At 43.2% G+C, this 24312-nt stretch overlaps 1 protein-coding gene across 1 annotated transcript in view; it reads left to right on the plus strand.

Moving 5' to 3' along the window:
- LOC115166011 (multiple epidermal growth factor-like domains protein 6) overlaps positions 1-22169 on the plus strand; it is an 81784-nt gene extending 59615 nt beyond the window's left edge. The window contains exons 25-35 of the mRNA XM_029719611.1: positions 12070-12198; positions 12451-12579; positions 16759-16890; positions 17149-17277; positions 17522-17650; positions 17784-17912; positions 18254-18382; positions 18487-18615; positions 18808-18936; positions 19168-19296; positions 20902-22169. Of these exons, the coding sequence (XP_029575471.1) occupies positions 12070-12198; positions 12451-12579; positions 16759-16890; positions 17149-17277; positions 17522-17650; positions 17784-17912; positions 18254-18382; positions 18487-18615; positions 18808-18936; positions 19168-19296; positions 20902-20978 (1370 nt within the window). The 3' untranslated portion in view covers positions 20979-22169. The remainder of the gene's footprint in view (positions 1-12069; positions 12199-12450; positions 12580-16758; positions 16891-17148; positions 17278-17521; positions 17651-17783; positions 17913-18253; positions 18383-18486; positions 18616-18807; positions 18937-19167; positions 19297-20901) is intronic.
- The last annotated feature ends 2143 nt before the right edge of the window (positions 22170-24312 follow it).

The raw sequence follows: 24312 nt of genomic DNA on the forward strand, positions 1-24312 counted from the left end.
ATAATCGAGAATTTCAATAAGCATTTCTCTACGGCTGGCCACGTTTTCCACCTGGATACCCCAACACCATCCAACAGCTCTGCACCCCTCGTAGCAACTGCCCCAAGCCCCCCCCCCCCCTCCTTCACCCAAATCCAGACTGCTGATGTCCTGAAAGAGCTGCAGAATCTGGATCCCTACAAATCAGCTGGTCTAGACAACCTGGACCCTCTCTTCCTAAAATTATCCGCTGCCATTGTCGCAACCCCTATTACCTTTCTGTTCAACCTCTCTTTCATATTGTCTGAGATTCCTAAAGATTGAAAAGCGGCCGCGGTCTTTCCCCCTCTTCAAAGGGGGAGACACTCTAGACCTAAACTGTTACAGCCCTATATCCATCCTGCCCTACCTTTCTAAAGTCTTCGAAAGCCAAGTGAACAAACAGATCACCGACCATCTCGAATCCCACCGTACCTTCTCCACTATGCAATCCGGTTTCTGGGCTGGTCACGGTGCACCTCAGCCACGCTCAAGGTCCTAAATGACATCATAACCACCATCGATAAAAAACAGTACTGTGCAGCCGCATTCATCGACCTGGCCAAGGCTTTCGATTCTGTTAATCACCGTATTCTTATCAGCAGACTCAACAGCCTTGGTTTCTCTAATGACTGCCTCGATTGGTTCACTAATTACTTCTCAGATAGAGTTCAGTGTGTCAAATCGGAGGGCCTGTTGTCCGGACCTCTGGCAGTCTCTATTGGGGTGCCACAGGGTTCAGTTCTCGGGCCGACTCTTTTCTAAGTATATATCAATGATGTCGCTATTGCTGCGGGTGATTCTTTGATCCACCTCTACGCAGACGACACCATTCTGTATACATCTGGCCCTTCTTTGGACTGTGTTAACAAACCTCCAGACGAGCTTCAATGCCATACAACACTCCTTCCGTGGCCTCCAACTGATCTTAAAAACTAAATGCATGCTCTTCAACCGATCGCTGCCCGCACCCGCCCTCCCGCCTAGCATCACTACTCTGGACGGTTCTGACTTAGAATATGTGGACAACTATAAATACCTAGGTGTCTGGCTAGACTTTAAACTCTCCTTCCAGACTCATATTAAGCATCTCCAATCCAAAATTAAATCTAGAATCGGCTTCCTATTTCACAACAAAGCCTCCTTCACTCATGCTGCCAAACATACCCTTGTAAAACTGACTATCCTGCCGATCCTTGACTTTGGAGATGTCATTTACAAAGTAGCCTCCAACACTCTACTCAGCAAATTGGATGCAGTCTATCACAGTGCCATCTGTTTTGTCACCAAAGCCCCATATACTACCCTCCATTGCGACCTGTATGCTCTCGTTGGCTGGTCCTCGCTACATATTCATCGCCAAACCCACTGGCTCCAGGTCATCTATAAGTCTTTGCAAGGTAAAGCTCCGCCTTATCTCAGCTCACTGGTCAATATAGCAACACCCACCCGTAGCACACGCTCCAGCAGGTATATTTCACTGGTCGCCTTTCCATCCAGTTCTCTGCTGCCAATGACTGGAACGAATTGCAAAAATCACTGAAGTTGGAGACTTATGGAATCATGTAGTAACCAAAAAGTGTTTACCAAATCAAAATATATTTTATATTTTACATTCTTCAAAGGAGCCACCCTTTGCCTTGATTACAGCTTTGCACACTCTTGACATTCTCTCAATCAGCTTCATGAGGAATGCTTTTCCAACAGTCTTGAAGGAGTTCCAACATATGCTGAGCACTTGTTGGGTGCTTTTCCTTCACTCTGCAGTCCAACTCATCCCAAACCATCTCAACTGGGTTGAGGTCGGGTGATTGTGGAGGCCAGGTCATCTGATGCAGGACTCCATCATTCCTTCTTAGTCAAATAGCCCTTACACAGCCTGGAGGTGTGTTGGGTCACTGAAGTTGGAGACTTACAGTATATCTCCCTCACTAACTTCAAGCATCGGCTGTCAGAGCAGCTTACCAATCGCTGCAGCTGTACACAGCCCATCTGTAAATGGCCCATCCAACCAACTACCTCATCCCCATATTTGTTTTTTTGTTTTTTTCTGCTCTTTTGCACACCAGTATTTCTACTTGCACATCCTCATCTGAACATCTAATCACTCCAGTGTTAATTGCTAAATTGTAATTACTTTGCCACTATGGCCTATTTATTGCCTTATCTCCTTACTTCATTTGCGCACACTGTATACAGATTTTCTATTGTGTTATTGACTGTACATTTGTTTATCCCATATGTACCTCTGTGTTGTTGTTTTTGTCGCACTACTTTGCTTTATCTTGGCCAGGTCCCAGTTGTAAATGAGAACTTGTTCTCAACTGGCCTAACTGGTTAAATAAAGGTGAAAAGAACTGTACTTCTCTTACCTGATATACACAAAATTTCAAAATGCAATCATGTTTTGACCATGGTGCTTACCTACAGAACAGCAAGAAGAACTGCACCTACCTTCAGGCTATGCCAAGCCCTTCACCCCAATCCGAGCACTCCGTTCTACCATCTCAGGTCTCTTGACTCTCCCACCCCTATGGGAGTGTAGATCCTTCTCAGCCCAGTCCAAGCTCTTCTCTGTCCTGGCACCACAATGGTGGAACCAGCTTTCCCCTGAAGCTAAGACAGCAGAGTCCCTCCCTGCCCATCTTCCCGAACACCTCTGAAACCCTACCTCTTCAGAAAGTATCTTAATTGGGGCTAGGGGGCAGTATTTGCACGGCCGGATAAAAAACATACCCGATTTAATCTGGTTACTACTCCTGCCCATTACCTAGAATATGTATATAATTAGTAGATTTGGATAGAAAACACTCTCAAGTTTCTAAAACTGTTGGAATGGTGTCTGTGAGTATAACAGAACTCATATGGCAGGCCAAAACCTGAGAAGATTCCATGCAGGAAGTGGAAATCTGATTTGTGGAATCACCTTCAACACTTTGCCTATGAAACACACCGTGAGTTAGGATTCGTTTAGCACTTCCTAAGGCTTCCACTAGATGTCAACAGTCTTTACAAAGTGGTTTGAATCTTCTCCGGTAGAAACTGACCGAACGAGAGGCCTGGAAAGTTGGTCATAGAGGGAGGGCCATTACTACTATGACGCGAGCGCCCATGGGTACCCTCTCATTCCGAAACGTTTAGTAAGACAATGCAATCGTCCGCCTTGAATATTATTGAAGCTCTGATTGAAAAAGGCCCTAAAGATTTATGTTATACAACGTTTGACATGTTTAACCTCTCTGGCGCAGGTGGGACGAATTCGTCCCACCTACGTAACAGCCACCTGAATTCAGTGGCGCGATTTTTGAATCGTTTGAAATACTATTACTTAACATATGACTATTTTACAGCTATTTAAAGACAAGACTCTCCTTAATCTAACCACACTGTCCGATTTCAAAAAGGCTTTACAACGAAAGCAAAACATTAGATTATGTCAGGAGAGTGCCCAGCCAGAAATAATCAGACACCCATTTTTCAAGCTAGCATAGAATGTCACAAAAACCTAAACCACAGCTAAATGCAGCACTAACCTTTTATGATCTTCATCAGATGACACACCTAGGACATTATGTTATACAATACATGCATGTCTGTTCAATCAAGTTCATATTTATATCAAAAAACAGCTTTTTACATTAGCATTTGACGTTCAGAAAAAGCATACCCCCCGCAAACTTCCGGGGAATTTACTAACAGTTTGCTAAATTACTCACGATAAACGTTCACAAAAAGCATAACAATTATTTTAAGAATTATAGATACATTACTCCTCTATGCACTCGATATGTCCGATTTTAAAATAGCTTTTCGGATGAAGCACATTTTGCAATATTCTAAGTACATAGCCCAGCCATCACGGGCTAGCTATTTAGACACCTGGCAAGATTAGCCTTCACCAAAATCACATTTCCTATAAGAAAAATGTTATTACCTTTCTTGTTCTTCGTCAGAATGCACTCCCAGGACTTCTACTTCAATAACAAATGTAGGTTTGGTCCCAAATAATCCATCGTTATGTTCCATCAGCGACGTTTTGTTCTTGCGTTCTAGACACTATCCCAAAGGCAAATCACGGCCACGAGCATGGCGCATTACGTGACAAATAATTTCTAAATATTCCATTACCGTACTTCGAAGCATGTCAACCGCTGTTTAAAACCAATTTTTATGCCATTTATCTCGTAGAAAGCGATAATATTCCGACCGGGAATCTGCAATGAGCCTAAACAGCCGAATGAAATTTCTCCACGGGGGCGAATTGTGCACGCGCCTCATTCAATGACCCTCTGATCGGCCACTTGGCAAAGGCGATAATCTGTTTCAGCCAGAGGCCGCCTCGTCATCGTTCAGGTTTTTCCCGGGTTCTGAGAGCCTATTGGAGCCCTAGGAATTGTCACGTTACAGCTAAGATCCTTACTCTTCAATAAACAGATGCAAGACGCACGACTCCTTGTCAGACAGGCCACTTCCTGCATGAAACCTTGTCAGGTTTTTGCCTGCCATAGGAGTTCTGTTATACTCACAGACACCATTCAAACAGTTTTAGAAACTTTTGGGTGTTTTCTATCCAAACCTGAACAATAATATGCATATTCTAGCTTCTGAGTTGGTGTAGGAGGCAGTTAAAAATGGGCACATATTTTTTCAAAAATTCTCAATTCTGCCCCCTAGCCCCAACAGGTTAAACGAACGTAAATATATATTTTTTGCACATTCGTGACGACATGTCCCGCGCGCCTCGTACATTATGAGTAGCCTTCGTAACGCGCTAACAAGAAGGAGCTATTGGGACATAAATTAATTAACTTTTTCGAACAAAACTACATTTGTTGTGGACCTGGGATTCTTGGAAGTGCCTTCTGATGAAGATAATCAAAGGTAAGGGAATCTTTACAATAGTATATTTGATTTTAGATGGTTCCAAGATGGCGCTAACCTGTATCGCCTAGCCTATTTTTCTGAGCATAGGACCTCGTTTATTGCAAAGTGTGATTTCCCAGTAAAGTTCTTTTTAAATCTGGCAATGCGGTTGCATTCACGAGATGTTAATCTATAATTCTTTGAATGACAATATTATAATTTACCAATGTTTTCGAATAGTAATTTAGTAAATTGTAGCGCTGATTCACCGGAAGCATTTGAGGGAAAATATTTTCTGAACGTCACGCGCCGATGTAAAATGCTGTTTTTATATATAAATATGAACTTTATCGAACCAAAAATGCATCTATTGTGTAACATGATGTCCTAGGAGTGTCATCTGATGAAGATTGTCAAAGGTTAGTGCTGCATTTAGCTGTGTTTTGGGTATTTGTGATGCATGCTAGTTGCTTTGAAAATGGCAGTGTGATTATTTTGGGCTGGGTACTCTCCTAACAATCTAATGTTTTGCTTTTGCTGTAAAGCCTTTTTGAAATCGGACAACGTGGTTCGATTCAGGAGAGGTGTATCTATAAAATGGTGTAAAATAGTCATATGTTTGAGAAATGTAAGTTATAGCATTTATGAGGTATTTGTATTTCGCGTGACACGATTCCACTGGCTGTTGACTAGGTGGGACACAAACGTCCCACTGGCCCAGAGAGGTTAAATAATCCTGCTCCTCACCTCAACCCCCCCAACCCCCCAAAAAAAGCGGAACCTGCACTTGAAGGCAAAGGTGGCTACTTTGAAGAACCTGAAAATAGAACATATATTTTGATTTGTTTATCACTTTTTTTGGTTACTACATGATTCCATATGTGTCATTTCATAGTTTTGATGTCTTCACTATAGAAAATAGTAAAAATAAAGAAAACTCCTGGAATGGGTAGGTGTGTCCAAACTTTGAATTGGTACTGTAGACATAAATTACACGGCTTGCTAACAGCAATATTATTTAGTTATCACCCAGCTAACCACTTTCTCACGTGGCAAATTAGCCCCAAATGAATTAGCCTATGTGATATTTCCAGTTAGCAATGAGTACTCCTCCAAAATCTGGTGCTGTGGTATGACAGCAGAGCTGCCTATCGACTAGACAGGCGGGGTGCCCACTACAGGTCGCTTTTAGTCAGCGAGCAGCCACACTCTTCCAGCGGGTGAGCCTCACACTGCCTCGTCACACTTCTCCCAACTGGCGGCACTACAGATGCCCGTTGGAGCAAGCTGATGCTTATTTTATATATATATTTATTTATTTTATAAACACTACCATTCAAAAGTTTGGGGTCACTTAGAAATGTCCTTGTTTTGAAAGAAAATCTGTTTTTTTTGTCCATTAAAATAACATCAAATTGATCAGAGATACAGTGTGGACATTGTTAATGTTGTAAATGACTATTGTAGCTGGAAACGGCAGATTTTTTTATGGAATATCTACATAGGCATACAGAGGCCCATTATCAGCAACCATCACTCCTGTGTTCCAATGGCATGTTGTGTTGGCTAATCCAAGTTTAGCATTTTAAAAGGCTAATTGAGCATTAAAACCCCTTTTGCAATTATGTTAGCACAGCTGAAAACTGTTGTTCTGATTAAATATTTGAGTATCTGGAGCATCAGCATTTGTGGGTTCGATTACAGGCTCAAAATGGCCAGAAACAAAGTACTTTCTTTTGAAACTCATCAGTCTATTCTTGTTCAGAGAGATGAAGGCTGTTCCATGCGAGAAATTGCCAAGAAACTGAAGATCTCGTACAGCGCTGTGTACTACTCCCTTCACAGACCAGCGCAAACTGGCGCTAACCAGAATAGAAAGAGTGGGATGCCCTGGTGCACAACTGAGCAAGAGGACAAGTACGTTAGAGTGTCTAGTTTGAGAAACAGAGGACTCACAAGTCCTCAACTGGTAGTTTCATTAAATAGTACCCGCAAAACACCGGTCTCAATGTCAACAGTGAAGAGGTGACTCCGGGATGCTGGCCTTCTAGGCAGAGTTCCTCTGTTCAGTGTCTGTGTTCTTTTCCCCATCTTAATTTTTTATTTTTATTGGCCAGTGTGAGATATGGCTTTTTCTTTGCAACTCTGCCTAGAACTTTGCAGCTCTGCCTAGAAGGCCAGCATCCCGGAGTCGCCTCTGGTTAGAGCCAGTTTGCACTGTTCTTTACATGTTGCGTTTATATTTTTGTTCAGGTGGGTTATGTTTCGGAGGAGGCATGAACTGACCTTCGCCTCTCCCGAGCCCTTTGGGGAGTTGCAGCGATGAGACGGAATCACAAAATTTGGGAGAAAAAGGGGGTAAAAAAATGGTTGTCTGTTTTGCATGTTTTTTTTAGAATTAATACGTGTCACATATCAGTTTGCAAACAATGTGAAAAAATACGTATTGTTAATAAAGCAGCAAACAAACATGGTCTCTTTTTTTGCTTTCTGCTTTCTTGAGTAAGGCAGCTCCAAAATGCAGGTGTTTCAGCCTAGCTCAGTGCTTTCTTTGGTGGAGGGGCAGCCAGCGGAAAATACAGAGCGTAGGGGTTGGCAATCTTCTCTAGTTGCCCTGTGATTGGCTCAGTGTTCTGTCACTCATGGGGACACTACGTCACCGCAAAATCTACAGGGAGAGCTTGACCCTGCTGGTCATCTATGAACGTTTGAACATCTTGGCCATGTACTGTTATAATCTCCACCCGACACAGCCAGAAGAGGATTGGCCACCCCTCAGAGCCTGGTTCCTCTCTAGGTTTCTTCCTTGGGTTCCTGCCTTTCTAGGCAGTTTTTCCTAGCCACCGTGCTTCTACATCTGCATTGCTTGCTGTTTGGGGTTTTAGGCTGGGTTTCTGTATAGCACTTTGTGACATCGGCTGAAGTAAAAAGGGCTTTATAACTAAATGTTATTGATTGATTGAACGTTCACGTAACGCTCCTCTTCGTCTGAAGATGGAGAGAAATCGCTGTCGGAAAAAGTGAACCAATACGCAGCGGGTTGCGTGCTCATCATTATATTTATTAAATGTGAACACCAAGAAAAAACAAGAAACAACAACCGACAGGAACAGTTTTGCAGGCTATAACAAATACTAGCATTGCAAAATCAACAACCCACAAACCCCAGGTGAAAAACACTCCTAATATATGACTCCCAATCAGGAACAACGATAAGCAGCTGTCCCTGATCGGGAGCCACACAGACCAACATAGAAACAGACATCCCAGAACACACATACACAGACTTCTTCTGCCACGTCCTGACCAGAATACTACACAACTACTTCCTCTGCTGGTCAGGACGTGACAGTTCAAGCCCCCTTGGGTGCTGCCATATATTTACTTTAGATGTGCCCATCCAATGAAGGCTCAAGGTAATTGGGCACACATAAACTGACATCAAATCATGTTATATCTAAGTTATATCATAGCTTTGATTGGACATGTCAGCATCATACTTTCAAAATCTTAGTTAGCAAGCTAGACAGACAGTCATCATAAATCAAGTTGACAATCTAATCCTTGTCATATGAAGAGAAATTATAGATGAAACGTATCGGTGCTCATCGGCCATTGGACATAAACATTACACAACAAGTTTGAAATTGCAAATTCAACAATGAGTGGTTTGTCAGGAATCAGTGGCTAACTGCAAGCGTTGCAAAGCAAACCCTATTTGGCTTGCTATTTGGTGAAGAGTGTGTGTGGTCCAAGTCTGGGTTTAATGGTATCTTTTCCAAGCTTAAAAATATAAACATTCACATGCAACACCATGGGTCAGACAAGGTTGAATACATTGACCATGCTGTCAAGCCAGAATGACTTCTGACACGTTCAAAACAACTGAAAAATCGGAACTGGGAAATCTCAGACTTCAGTGAGTTCAAAACAACAGGGAACTCGGAAAAAAACAAGCAGGGAAAATACGTTTTGAACGGTCTTCCAACTCGGAATTCCATGTTGGGAACTCTGGCCTCTTTCTAGAGCTCCAACCTGAAGATCACTGACGTCATAATTCAATCTTGTTTTTCTCTGAGTTCCCAGTTGTCTTGAAAGCACCATCAATCCAAAGAATGAAAGACTTTGATGACAAAGATGACAAAACTTGCCCACATGAAGGACCGCCGCGCCACAACTGTGAGTCCAAAAATGTCTTGTATGCTGCTGCATAAGTGATGCAAGATGCCAGGGGGATACGTATACTGTAGCTAAGAAAGTAATACTAAGTGTATGTTGTGTAGTAAGATGTTAGTAGCCCATGTGCCTCACCCTATGTCACGCCCTGACCTGAGAGAGCCTTTTTTATGTCTCTATTTAGGTTGGTCAGGGTGTGATTTGGGTGGGCATTCTATGTCCTTCTTTCTATGCTTTGTATTTCTTTGTTTTGGCCTGGTATGGCTCTCAATCAGGGACAGCTGTACATCATTGTCACTGATTGGGAGTCATACTTAGGCAGCCTGTTTTCCTTTGGGGTTTGTGGGCAGTTAATTTCTGTTTAGTGTGTTAGGATACCTGACAGGACTGTTGGGCTGTCGTTTGTTTTTTCTTTGTGAAGTGCCTTTTTCATCCAAAATAAAAGATGAACAAATTCCACGCTGCACCTTGGTCCTCTTCTTCCAAAGACAGCCGTTACACCCTAATAATTTGTTCTCATTCCCTCTCAGAACTTAGCCTTCTGTTCTGACTTGTGGTGCTCATGTAGCCTATAGCCTGTTTTAGAGAAATGTCATCATTTAATATTGTAAGAGCTTTCATTGTCTGCTTATATGCCCCCTTTATTTATCCTACGGTTCTGAGTTGGTGAACAGGGAAAATACTGTAAGAATGGCCCACGTTCTGAATTCTGTCGTAGTACATTTAAAAAGTGACGAGCAAATAGTTACATTGACTACGTCCATCTTAGCTCGCTCATTAATGTCTTTATCAAAATTACGGATTGCCTCTTATCCACTCATCGTTCCCTTATGCCATAGTTTGTACGTCTCAATTGTCAGTAGAAACCACATTTGTTTAAGCAAGTCAGCCATATCAGTCATGTTTTTTAAAAAGGCAGTAAATGAGTTATGTTGTCTAGTGCCTTTGCTGGCATGCATCACCACAAATAATGTTGAGTTTGCTCCACAAAGATTGACATGCTAAAATTGACACTGGTCATGGAGATGGTGCTTTTTGGTACAGTTGAAAAGCCGGCATTTAAAGAAATGCTGCAGGAACTTGACAAACAGTTACCGTCAAGAAGATACTTTTCACAAACAGCTGTTCCCAATTTGTATGAGAAAGTGATGGAAGAAATTCTCCAAGAACTCAAGGACATACCCAATTTCTCTCTCACAACAGATATGTGGTCTAGTGCAACCACGACCCCGTACATGAGCCCGACTGCTCACTACATCTCCAGTGATCGGTCTCTCAAGTCCCCCTGGGAAGACTTATGTGACAGCATCGTCAGTTAAGCCCATTCTACAACTTTTAATGGGAAAAATTCTCTCTCCAAACCCCCACGACTCCAAGCTCACAAGAAATATAAAAATGAAGATGGGCAGTGTATTGCAGGGCAAGTACAGAGCACTGGAACTACATGGACCTTTGTCAAAGGCCTCCCTTCTCAATCCCCGGTACAAAAGCTGCAGGAGAGATTGCTTGGGGGACATGAAAGAAACCCTAGGCCTACTTGGAACTGGGGGCAGCACTCACAGTCGGTGCTAGTGGTGCCGCTGCCACTACGGATGGGGATGGCTGTGCACCTCCCCCAGCTAAAAAGAGGAATCTAGGGGATCTTCTTAAGAAGGAAATGGGCCCTCTTAACTTAACTCCGCCACCCTTGATAGTGCGCTGTGACACCGAGATGATGCACTATTTGAAAGAGGAGGTACTGGACGAATCCGATGACCCTCTGTCATGGTGGCGGGATAACCATTATAGCTTTCCTTTCTTGGCTCAACTTGCCAAGAAGTCCATGTGCATTTGCGCAACCAAATCCGGACGTGATTGGGAGTCCCATAGGGTGGCGCACATTTGGCCCAGCGCCGTCCGGGTTTGGCCAGGGTAGGCCGTCATTGTAAATAAGAATTTGTTCTTAACTGACTTGCCTAGTTAAATAAAGGTTAAATAAAAAATGTATTTAAAAAATAGCACCGCGCCAGAGAAAGTGTTCAGCACAGCAGGGATCATCTCTGTCCAGTCTTCACTGAACCCCGATAAAGTAAACATGCTGGAGTTTCTTGCTCGGAATCTCAAAGAGGAAGAAGACTTAAAAGCTCCTAGCTTAACTTTAGTGTGTGCCATAGGCCTTCTACAACTGACTGTAGCCTAACAATAGACAATAGCTTTGTGAGTGCATGGCACATTTTCTTTTTACAATTTGTTTATGAGAGATAATAGGCCCTATTGCCTTTTTTATAGCTTAAACTTTGAGTGCAGTAGCCTACCATAGCCCTCTTTTTGCTTTTTTCAGTCAACAATTTGTTTATAAGAACAAAGTAGAAAAAAAATATTCAATTTTTTTTAAAGGTTTAGGGATATATTTATTTGCACTCTCTTGCTCTGTTCTAAAAAAATATATTTTCTATTTTCTATTACTATTATTATTTTGAAGTGTTAGCCTATACTAATGCCTAAGTACAGGTACTTTTTGTTGCAATGCTAATGTCTTTATATCACCCCAGTAAACATGCACACCTTTGGCCGACGTATCAAAATCTTTAGTTAATATGTAGTTCAGAGAGCGTTTGCACATTGAGAAGACGTCACCGAGACATCAGAATAGACAGAATAGTCTTGACAATAAGCAAACTATGCCTAAACAGCATCTTCCCGAAGTATCCTGTATACATTGTTCCTATGTTGTTCAGATCGATGTGTGCTATCTGTACATTGCTTGCTGGTGCTTTTTTAAATCAATAACGTTCACATTTTTAAACAGTGAATGTGTTTATGTATGCTTAATCCCAACAGCAACAACAGCGTAGTAGATCGTCTTTGATAATGGTGATGGTGGTAGTTGCCTATAGAAAGCTTTTGTCTCCAAGCCAAGGGTAAGAGCCACGTCTTGCGGTTCAATATGAGAAGCAGCAGTGCAGAGGAGCATAAGCACTTTGACAGCAGTTCAACATGTTTTTGTTTTTTGTGCGCTTGTGTCCTAAACAGCGTGTGAGGCTGGCCTGTTTGGCCCAAGGTGTGAGGAGCGGTGTCGATGTAACCATGGGGATGTGTGTGACCAAGTCAGCGGTGTGTGTTTGTGTCCTCCTGGCTGGAGGGGACCCAAGTGTGACAGAGGTAAGGCCAGAGTGCTGATCTAGGATGAGTTTTGCCTTTTAGATCATAATGAATAAGATTACATGGACAGGGGATACCTGATCATACATCAGCAAACCTACTCAGAGGCGCTTTATGAATACAGGTCGTGATATATAGTAAAATATGAATGTAAAGTAACTATTTATTACAAGGACCTGTATATACTGTAAATCACAACAGACTGTATGCATTGACTTCATTGAACATATGTAATTTCCCCGTTCACCACAGCCTGTTTACCTGGCTCCTATGGGAATGACTGTCTGAGCTATTGTAACTGTCCCCACGGCACTTCCTGTAACCATGTCTCTGGCAAATGTGGCTGTCCCCCTGGATTCACTGGCAATGGCTGTGAGCAAAGTGAGTGACTTGGGGAAGCTGAAGGATAGTGAAGATGTGTTGTGTATTGTACTGTTTTTCTTGTTTTGTGTTGCATTGAACAAAATAACAGACTCTGCAATGACACATGCAATGATTAAAAATCGGCTGTTTAGCAACCTAACAAGTTAGCATTAGTTTGGTGATAGATTGTGGTGTGTCATAGTGTATTAAGTGCCTGTAGATGGAGCTCTGGTCTAGCCTAGAAGCTAGAGCCAGAGGGATAGGAGAATAGAGTAATGGAGAACTGAATGCTATGGCCATGTTTGAATAGTTCAGAAAAGTATCCTTAGTTCCTTGAGGTAAGCACAGATCTAGTATGCTTTCACCATCAACAATCCGACCATTGCAGATCTATGATAACCTCAAGGAAATTAGGAAGGAAGGATGCATTTCTGAGGTATTCGAACAGGGCCATGAGGTAGATATGTATTGTATGTAATGGTGGTGCTGCATGAAATGACAGTAAGTATACATGTTTTCTTATTACCAGCTACAGTAGGCATACAGAACATTTGGAAAGTACTCAGATCCCTTGACCTTTTCCACATTTTGATACATTACAGCCTTATTCTAAAATGGACTAAATAGATTTTTTTCCTCATCAGTCTACACACAATACCCCAAAATGACAAAGCGAAAACAGGTTTTTAGAAGTGTTTGCACATTTATTAAAAATAAAAAACAGAAATACGCTATTTACATAATTATTCAGACCCTTTGCTGTGAAATTGACCTCAGGTGCATCCTGTTTCTATGGATCATCCTTGAGATGTTTCTACAACTTGAATGGAGTCCACCTGTGGTAAATTCAATTGATTTGACATGATTTGGAAAGGCACACACCTGTATATATAAGGTCCCACAGTTGACAGTTCACGTGAGAGCAAAAACCAAGCCATGAGGTCGAAGGACTTGTCTGTAGAGATCCGAGACAGGATTGTGTCGAGGCACAGATCTGGGGAAGGGTAATACATTTCTGAAGCATTGAAGGTCCCCAAGAACACAGTGGCCTCCATCATTCTTAAATGGAAGAAGTTTGGAACCATGAAGACTCTTCCTAGTACTAGCCGCCCGGACAAACTGAGCAATCGAGGGAGAGGGCTTTGGTCAGAGAGGTGACCAAGAACCCGATGGTCACTCTGACAGAGCTCCAGGGTCCCTCTGTGGAGATGGGAGAACCTTCCAGAAGGACAACCATCTCTGCAGTACTCCAACAATCAGGCCTTTATGGTAGACTGTCCAGACGGAAGCCACTCCTCAGTAAAAGGCACATGACAGCACGCTTGGAATTTGCCAAAAGGCACCTAAAGTACTCTCAGACCATGAGAAACAAGATTCTCTGGTGTAATGAAACCAAGATTGAACTCTGGCCTGAATGCCAAGAGTCACATCTGGAGGAAACATGGCACCATCCCTACGGAGAAGCACGGTGTTGGCAGCATCATGCTGTGGGGATGTTTTTCAGCGGCAGGGACTGGGAGACTAGTCAGGATCGAGGCAAAGATGAATGGAGCAAAGTACAGAGAGATCCTTGATGAAAACCTGCTCCAGAGTGCTAAAAACCGCAGACTAGGGTGAAGGTTCACCTTCCAACAGGACAACGACCCTAAGCACACAGCCAAGACAACGCAGGAGTGGCTTCGGGACAAGTCTTGGAATGTCGTTGAGTGGCCCAGCCGGAGCCTGGACTTGAACCCTATCGAACATCTCTGGAGAGACCTGAAAATAGCTGTGCAACGATGCTCCCCATCCAACCTGACAGAGCATGAGAGGATCTGCAGAGAAGAATGGGAGAAACTCCCCAAATACAGGTGTGCCAAGCTTGTAGCTGTTACGACCGTCGCAATGAAGGGACCAAGGTGCAGCGTGGTAAGTGTTCATCTTGATATTTACTCAGAACACTTAAAACAAAATAATAAACAATGGAAACGAAAGCGCACAGTTCTGTCAGGTAAAACACAAAACAGAAAACAACTACCCACAAAACACAGGTGGGAAAAGGCTGCCTAAGTATGATTCCTAATCAGAGACAACGATAGACAGCTGCCTCTGATTAGGAACCATACTCAGCCCAACACAAAGAAATACAAAACATAGAATGCCCACCCCACACCCTGACCTAACAAAGTAGAGAAATAAACCGTCTCTCTCAGGTCAGGGTGTGACAGTACCCCCCCAAAGGTACGGACTTTCCGGCCGCAAACCTGAACCTATAGGGGAGGATCCGGGTGGGCATCTATACTTGGCGGCGGCTCTGGTTCGGGGCGTACCCCCCACACTGCCCGCTGATCCCCCCGCTTCTGTGTCGCCAGAGGAACCAGACCGTGGATCATCGCCAGAGGCTCTGAACTGCCGACCGCCGCCGAAGACTCCGGTGCTGCAGGCCGCCGCCGGAGGCTCCGGGCTGCAGGCCGCCGCCGGAGGCTCCGGACTGGGGAGCGTCCCCGCAGGCTCCGTGCCAGGGATCGTCCCCGCAGGCTCCGTGCCAGGGATCGTCCCCGCAGGCTCCGTGCCGGGGATCGTCGCCGCAGGCTCCGCGCCATGGATCATCACCGGAGGCTCCGGGCCATGGATCATCACCGGAGGCTCCGGGCCATGGATCATCACCGGAGGCTCCGGGCCATGGATCATCACCGGAGGCTCCGGGCCATGGATCATCACCGGAGGCTCCGGGCCATGGATTATCACCGGAGGCTCTGGGCCATGGATTATCCCTACAGGCTTCTTGCCATGGATTATCACTGGAGGCTTCGTGCCATGGATCATCCCTACAGGCTCCAGGCCATGGATCATCCCTACAGGCTCCAGGCCATGGATCATCCTTACAGGCTTCGGGCCATGGATCATCACTGGAGGCTTCGGACCATGGATCATCACTGGAGGCTTCTTACGTGGAGCTGGAACCGGTCTCACCGGACTGGGGAGACGCACAGGAGACTGGGTGCGCAGAGCAGGCAAGGGTATACTGGGCCGTGGAGGCGAACTGGAGGTCTGGAGCTTAGGGCTGGCACACCCCGTCCTGGCTGGTTGTTTAATTTAGCCCGGCAAGGGTAGAGCACAGGACGAACTGGGCTGTGCTGGTGAACGGGGGGTACCGTGCATAGAGCTGGCGCAGGATAACCTGGGCCGAAGAGACGCACTGGAGACCAGGAACGCTGAGCCGGCACACTTCTTCCTGGCTGACGGCCAACTCTAGCACGGCAACTGTGAGGAGCTTGCACCGAGCGCACCGGGCTGTGAGTGCGCACTGGCGACACAGTGCGCATCACCGCATAACACGGTGCTTGCTCGGTCACTCGCTCCCCACGGTAAGCACATGGAGTTGGCTCAGGTCTCAAACCCTTTTTTTTGCCGCTGGCTCTCGGGCTTCCGTTGTTGCCATGCTTGTTCCTCCCAGTATCGCCGTTCTGCTTTCGCTGCCTCTATCTCCTCTTGCGTACGACGATACTCCCCAGGCCATGTCCAGAGTCCTGCCCCATCCAGGATTTCCTCCCAGGTCCAGTCCTCCTGACCACACTGCTTGGTCCTTTGGTGGTGGGTAGTTCTGTTACGGTTGTCCAAAGGAGTAGACCAAGGTGCAGCGTGGTAAGTGTTCATCTTGATATTTATTTTGACTCAGAACACTTAAAACAAAATAATAAACAATGGAAACGAAAGCGCACAGTTCTGTCAGGTAAAACACAAAACAGAAAACAACTACCCACAAAAAACAGGTGGGAAAAGGCTGCCTAAGTATGATTCCTAATCAGAGACAACGATAGACAGCTGCCTCTGATAAGGAACCATACTCGGCCCAACACAAAGAAATACAAAACATAGAATGCCCACCCCATACCCTGACCCTAACAAAGTAGAGAAATAAACCGTCTCTCTCAGGTCAGGGCGTGACAGTAGCGTCATACACAATAAGACTTGAGGCTATAATCACTACCAAAGGTGCTTCATTTTTAATACATTTACTAAAATTTCTAAAAACGTGTTTTTGTATTGTCATTATGGGATAGATTGATGAGAAGAAAAAAAAACAATTGAATCCATTTTAGAATAAGGCTGTAACGTAACAAAATGTGGAAAAAGTCAAGGGTTCTGAATACTTCAGAATGCACTGTACCTTTGTTGTATGGGAGTTGATGTGTGTGTTGTGTGTTTCTCTGCCAGTATGCCAACCTGGCACGTATGGGCTGAACTGTAAGCAGGTGTGCCAGTGCTCTGGCACCAACCAGCTGTGCCACCCTGTCACCGGCCTCTGCTTCTGCGCCCCGGGTTACCATGGCAACAACTGTGATCAAGGCAACCACCCCACACACATACACAGACAGACACACACTTCCTTAACCAATGTCACGAAGGAATTCCACTGTTGAAAGTTTGTCAGCTTACAATAGTCATAGGTTCAGGAGTTTTTCCACAATGTGACCTGATCAGGAAAAACTCTTGGCCCTAGTTATGACATCAGCTGATCAGAAGAAAACGTTGCTCTTACCAGTAGGAAATGTTCTAATCATAATTACTACCACAACTAGGTCCTGTGTGTGTTTGCCTTGACAGAGTGTGACATGGGACGGTATGGCCCAAACTGTGAACGCCCGTGCCAGTGTCTGAATGCCGGTGTGTGCCAGACCACCACGGGCACCTGTCAGTGCCCATCGGGGTACATCGGAGCAGACTGCAACACCAGTGAGTGCCAACGTGTGCCAGGGGAATGGGCATATCCATAGGCTATTGACAGAAGGAGGAGGGGAGTGGAGATTTACATATAATACATTGATATTTACATAGTATTTAGTTCAACATTAGAAAGTAAAATGGTAATAGCATAAAATGGTAATTGCATGTATTTTTGATCCTATAACAAGCAGTACCATATAACATTTGGTATGGTCTCCTCTTTTTCCCCTATCTTTTCCTATGGTTCTACCAGCATGCCCATCAGGGCGCTATGGGCAGGACTGTGCCAGGGTGGCCCTGTGTGGCGAGGGGGCACGAAGTGACCCAGAGACGGGCAGGTGTGTGTGCAAGGCGGGCCAGCGGGGAGAAGACTGCAGACAGGGTAACACGCACACATATTTCTGTTTATTCTAGCTCCACAATGAGTGTAATCAATGTAATAATCCACCCCATCAAGTTTTATTTGACATTCTATAGTGTGTGTGTGTGTGTGTGTGTGTGTGTGTGTGTGTCAGGTTGTGCCCAGGGCTGGTATGGGGAAGACTGTGGCCAGCACTGTAACTGCAGTAACGGTGGTGTGTGTGAACTGGTCTCTGGAGGCTGTACCTGCGGACTAGGCTGGACCGGACCCAGCTGTGATACAGGTGACCTGACTATACATTCTATTTTAAATCTTTCAATGTCTTTGCTTATTTGCTTTATCGAGTCTGGAGTGCCAGGTAGGTGACATTTATATTGGGTCAATTGCATCAGACAAGATCAATCAAGCACATACACAGTATTTAATTTATTTAAAATAGTATTTAAACTCATATCGTGACAATCATGTCAACAGCTCACATTTCACATTTTCCTCATTGTGTTGTTTTGTGAATTTATGTGGAGACTCCATTTGAGTGCCCCTGATATCATGATCCCGTGACACCATTCCATTGCTTACCCATGACAAGGTGTTGTATGTGTTTTCTGTTGCTTGGTCACTCAGAGTGCCCATCAGGGAGTTACGGAGCCAACTGCAAACTGTGGTGTGATTGTCACAACAACGGGACCTGTGACAGAGTGACGGGAGAGTGCCAGTGTGACCCGGGATACTATGGTCACCTGTGTGAACATGGTGAGGCAGGGCTGTTCAGTCTGTCTAATGTTCTGTTGTTCCTATGTTCTGTTTGATTTTCTAAAGTTCTAATATTCTGTCTGATGTTCTAATGTTCTGTCTAGCCTGCCCTGCTGGTTTCCATGGCCACCGCTGTCAACGCCAGTGTAAGTGCCGAGGCCTCGCCCCCTGTGACCCAAGCACAGGGCACTGTCTCTGCCCTACTGGTTACCATGGATACCACTGTGAGAAAGGTGAAAAGCAGTTTAACAGTCAGAAATAAGGATTAGGCTGAGATTTAGTAGATACAATTGCTGATAAAGTGGGACTGTTACATGCCCCAGTCATAGTCTTTTACCTACAATGCTGAAGGATGGGGACTACTTTTCATTATCATATCCATGTGTGCGCTGAATGCTCCCCCTCCCTCTCATTCCCTGTCACAGAGTGTGAGCAGCATCGTTTCGGGGTGGGCTGCAACCAGTCATGTGACTGCGAGGGGGACACCCCATGTGACCCCATGACCGGCCACTGTCTGTGCCCCACAGGGAAGATGGGAACGCGCTGTGACACAAGTAGTTGTTTGTTTCGTTATATCTAATATTGAAGTAGTGTGATTTATCAACATTTTTCAAACGACTATGGGGTGACTCCTAACTTCCACTTAAGTCAAATGTTCACTTAGTCTCCCATTAACATCAATGCAGTTAGACTTAAAGTCAATGTAAGGATTCAACCATGCCAAACAACACTACAATCTAAAAGTGTTGTCGCACTTCTTGTTTCCCTGTCTGGGTTGTGTCCAGATTGTCCAGCGAACCACTACGGCCCGGACTGTTCTGAGAGATGTGAGTGTAGGAACGGGGCATGGTGTGATCCACGGAATGGCCACTGCACCTGTCTACAGGGCTGGATAGGACCTACCTGTCAGGAAGGTACGTGTATTAATAAGGTGACGGGACAGAGCAGGCATGGATGTGGCAGAGCATTATGGGTAGTGTAGTACATGCTACACTAAGAACTGCATGACTAGGATAAATATCCCACTGATTAAGGCGCTATACAAAAACACACATGTACAGAGACATTTAAGATAAAATCAACTCGGGACACACTTTACAATAAAACAATACAAATAAAGGACATAAAAGCAAGCAGATGGCAATACAATATATGAAAAGTGGTGTAAAGTACTTTAAGTAGATAACATCGACAGGATAGGTGTCCCTATACCGGGACGGTTAAGCTAACGTGCGCTAATGTGATTACCATGACAGTTTTAAGAAACAGCAAACTTTCCAGGACATAGACATGTCTTATATGGGCAGAAAGCTTAAATTCTTGTTAATCTAACTGCACTGTCCAATTTACAGTAGCTATTACTGTGAAAAAATATCATGCTATTGTTTGAGGAGAGTGCACAACAACAAAACACATTTATCATGGCAACTGGTTTGATACATTCACCTATGAAGGTAAATAATGTACTTACATTCAGTAATCTTGCTCTGATTTGTCATCCTGAGGGTCCCAGAGATAAAATGTAGCATAGCTTTGATTGATAAAATACATTTTTATATTCAAATGTAGGCTGGCAGAGATACAATCAACGGCAAAATCATTCGCAAGGAGATTCCTGCAAAAATATTATTTGAAGATGGCCTGTGTGAACGTTAGTGTATAAGCTAATGATCCATCATGGAGTCTAAGCAAGATGGCGCCAACAGAGAGGGTCGCCTCACTTCTAGTCCTTAGGAAACTATGCAGTATTTAGTTTTTTTATGTATTATTTCTTGTTAGATTTTGCTGCGCTGTCAGATCTAGAAGCACAAGCATTTCGCTACACTCGCAATAACATCTGTATGTGACCAATAACATTTGATTTGTATGACATTCCTGGGAGTGTGTAAACTTACATTTTGTATTGTATATCATTTTTGTATGTTCTCTATAGTTATGTACTTGAAAATGTATCAATTGACCAATTCGGCACAGTTGGACAGACTTGATACAAAATATTGTCCAGTATTGCCATGCTTCACTGGATCAATCTGAAACTTTGCACACCCACTGCTGCCATCTATTGGCCAAAATCTAAATTGCACCTAAACTGCAATAATACATTATGGCTTTTCTCTTGCATATCAACGATGATGAAAAAAAAGCATGTTTATTTGATTGTATTATCTTTTACCAGATCTAATATGTTATATTCTCCTGCATTAATTTCACATTTCCACAAACCTCAAAGTGTTTCTTTCAAATGGTATCAAGAATATGCACATCCTTGCTTCAGGTCCTGAGCTACAGGAAGTTAGATTTGGGTATGTCATTTTAGGCGAAAATTAAAAAAAAGGGAATGATCCTTAGGTATCTTCACTTTTACTCAAGTATGACAATTGGGTGCTTTTTCCACTACTGTATATGAATAAAAGAACATAAAAGATGACATTTCTAAAATGATAGTGAAAGCTGTTTTATAAGAATTCAGTCTAAAGAAAAGAACGCTCTTTCTTCTCTCTCTATCTTCTCGTCTGCAGGAGGGTCCTCACGTCTCCACAGCAGTCCCAACAGAAACCAAGAAAATAAGCACTCACACACACACGCACACTCATAGCACCCCCTACTGACTGACCCTCAGCTGGGGCTTACTGGTCACCTCTAGAGGTCACAGAGCTCAAAACCGAACTGACACACTCAAAACAATAGACTGTTTATACAGAGATGGGAGTGCAATGGCATGGACTTGATGAACTAAATACCAGTAGGTGTCAGAAATTGTACTGAGACCTTCTATTGGTGTCAGCGCCGGGACCTATGAACTGGTATATGCCATTTATGGAGAGTTATCTAATCGCAGACATTGATGAGACAATGGAGTTCACGACACACTACACTTGACGTCATAGGGTTGATTCTGCTACACTTCACGCTACGGGGTAAACTCTGCTACACTTTGCTTGATGGGGTTGACTCTTCTATACTTTTTGTTACGAGGTTGACTATCCTACTCTTCACGTTACAGGGTTAACTCTGCTACACTTCACGCTACGTGGTTGACGCTGCTACACTTTACGTGAAGTTGACTCTTCTATACTTTTTGTTATGGGGTTGACTCTCAAAGGTACTCAAGAGTTACCAGACACTGGTACACATTTTCTAGTTTGCCCTGTATAAGAGGACATTTCTGGGTCAAATTCCAAAAAGGACAAAGTTATGCAGAGGTTTGTGGCATTATTTACTGTAAAATGCAGTTCAGTTGTTGAAAATCATGTACCATGCTTAACTGTTGTGTGTATTTGTCTGTACATTGCATGTATGTAAATGTGTTCACGTCTACAATACAATCATGTTGTACTTATACTCTCACGATATGGTAGTACCTCATTGGAAGGAGGTTTTCACATTGAGGAGATTTGCTTTTCGTTCATAGAATTTGTTGTACTTTGGAGTAATATCATTGAAGTTGTAGTCCTGCTTATTGGCTTCTCCAAAAACAATAGTTTACACACACATGATCCATTTGTTCTCTTTGCTGCCACCGTTGCACTATACAGACTCCTATGACACAGTTGATTTAATGATAAGAATCAATTCAGGATAATGTTGATCTGAATTAAATGTTCTACAGTATTTAGAAAGTTTGCACCCAGTATTGATGAGGTGCACAGCCATGCACACAGGTCAATAGGCTTTAGTCCACATGCCTTATTCTACATGTTTTATACTCTATGAAGTAAGTTACAGCTCCTCAGCGAAATGGAGGGAAAAGTGCTGCGGTTTTCAATAAAGACATTTTGGGATTGTAGTATGCGTGCTGCAAAATATAACTCAAACCAGAAGTAAAGCTTTAGACCGCATTTAAAGAGCAATTCCACTGCGTTTCAAGCTCATATTCATCATCCCATGCAGTCTAAGAGCAAATTCCCTTAGGCTGCATCTGCCCTATATAGAGCCAGGGATAGCAGAGGGGAGTCATGTACAATTATTCTACAGATGCTATACATTTACTTAGCCTGATCCCAGATCTGTATGTACATTAGCAAACCCCTCTGACTGTATGTATGGGAGGAATAATCACAAGAGTTTACTAAAGCACATACAGGTATAGGACAAGGATAAAAATGATAATCTTGGTTGCCAGACCAGTGTGATCAAACTGCATGGTCAAGTGCAATATGAAGTCAAGGTGTTCTACATTCCTGCAGAAGCCTCTGTCACCATCTTATGGTGTCTCACCACATTACATATTGTGATCTGTCTGGCTTCCAAAAAGAGCTACATATATACACACACACACACACACACACACACACACACACACACACACACACACCACACACACACACACACACACACACACACACACACACTACCGTTCAAAGTTTTTTGTCCATTAAAATAACATCAAATTGATCAGAAATACAAGACATTGTTAACATTGTAAATGACTATTGTAGCTGGAAACGGCAGATAGATTTTTAATGGAATATTTACATAGGCGTACAGAGGCCCATTATCAGCAACCATCACTCCTGTGTTCCAATGACACGTTGTGTTAGCTAATCCAAGTTTATAATTTTTAAAGGCTAATTGATCCTTAGAAAACCATTTTGCAATTATGTTAGCATGGCTGAAAACTGTTGTTCTGGTTAAAAAAGCAATAAAACTAGCCTTCTTTAGACAAGTTGAGTATCTGGAGCATCAGCATTTGTGGGTTCAATTACATGCTCAAAATGGCTAGAAACAAAGTACTTTCTTCTGAAACTCGGCAGTCTATTTTTGTTCTTAGAAATGAAGGCTGTTCCATGCGAGAAATTGCCAAGAAACTGAAGATCTCGTACAACGCTGTGTACTACTCCCTTCACTGAACTGAGCAAACTGGCTCTAACCAGAATAGAAAGATGAGTGGGAGGCCCCGGTGCACAACTGAGCAAGAGGACAAGTACATTAGAGTGTCTAGTTTGAGAAACAGACACCTCACAAGTCCTCAACTGGCAGCTTCATTAAATAGTGCCCGCAAAACACCAGTCTCAACGTCAACAGCGAAGAGGCGACTCCGGGATGCTGGCCTTCTTCTTATACTTTTTTTTAATCACAATTTGACTCACCAGGGCTGCGTTTACACATAACTTTTCACATCAGATCTTTTTCAGGACTACATAAAATACACATTTAAAAAAGATCTGATTTGGCTGCCTTTCTAAACGCAGCCCAGGTAACCATTTAAGCATAGTTTACACCTTGCATTAACATGGTTTGTTGCATCTACACATGGTATTAAAATGTGTCTCTTATCCGTTTACTGTGTCCACATTGACCAGATTACCTGATCTCTCCCTGAATGCTAATTATTTGAAAGATATTTCAAAAATAATATATAGTTTAAGACAGATTGATGCCATAAAACAATGGTGTCACCTGTCAATTACTTTAAAGGGCAGGATAATGGATACATTTACATGCACATAATACTGATTATTGTGAATACTTAATATATTAATATAATAGTTTGCTTAAAACATGTCCACTACTTAGAGGTCCAATCCTGTGAGAGCGTGTTAATCCGTAATAGTCTAAGATGGGGGAGGGGGGTGGGGTTCTACAAACTATATGTTATGCTATTGTTTTAAGAAAGTATTACCAAGAATCATTTATCTATTTTATTTAGAATTTTAAGACGCCTTGAAGTATAAGAAATAACATATACACTACTCGCCAAAAGTTTTAGAACACCTACACATTTAAGTTTTTCTTAATTTTTTACTATTTTCTACATTGTAGAATAATAGTTAAGACATCAAAACTATGAAATAACACAAATGGAATCATGTAGTAACCAAAATAGTGTTAAACAAATCAAAATGTATTTTAAATGTGAGATTCTTCAAAGTAGCCACCGTTTGCCTTGATGACAGCTTTGCACACTCTTGGCATTCTCTCAACCAGCT

Source organism: Salmo trutta, chromosome 28 (assembly GCF_901001165.1).
Source record: "Salmo trutta chromosome 28, fSalTru1.1, whole genome shotgun sequence".
Taxonomy (NCBI): Eukaryota; Metazoa; Chordata; class Actinopteri; order Salmoniformes; family Salmonidae; genus Salmo; species Salmo trutta.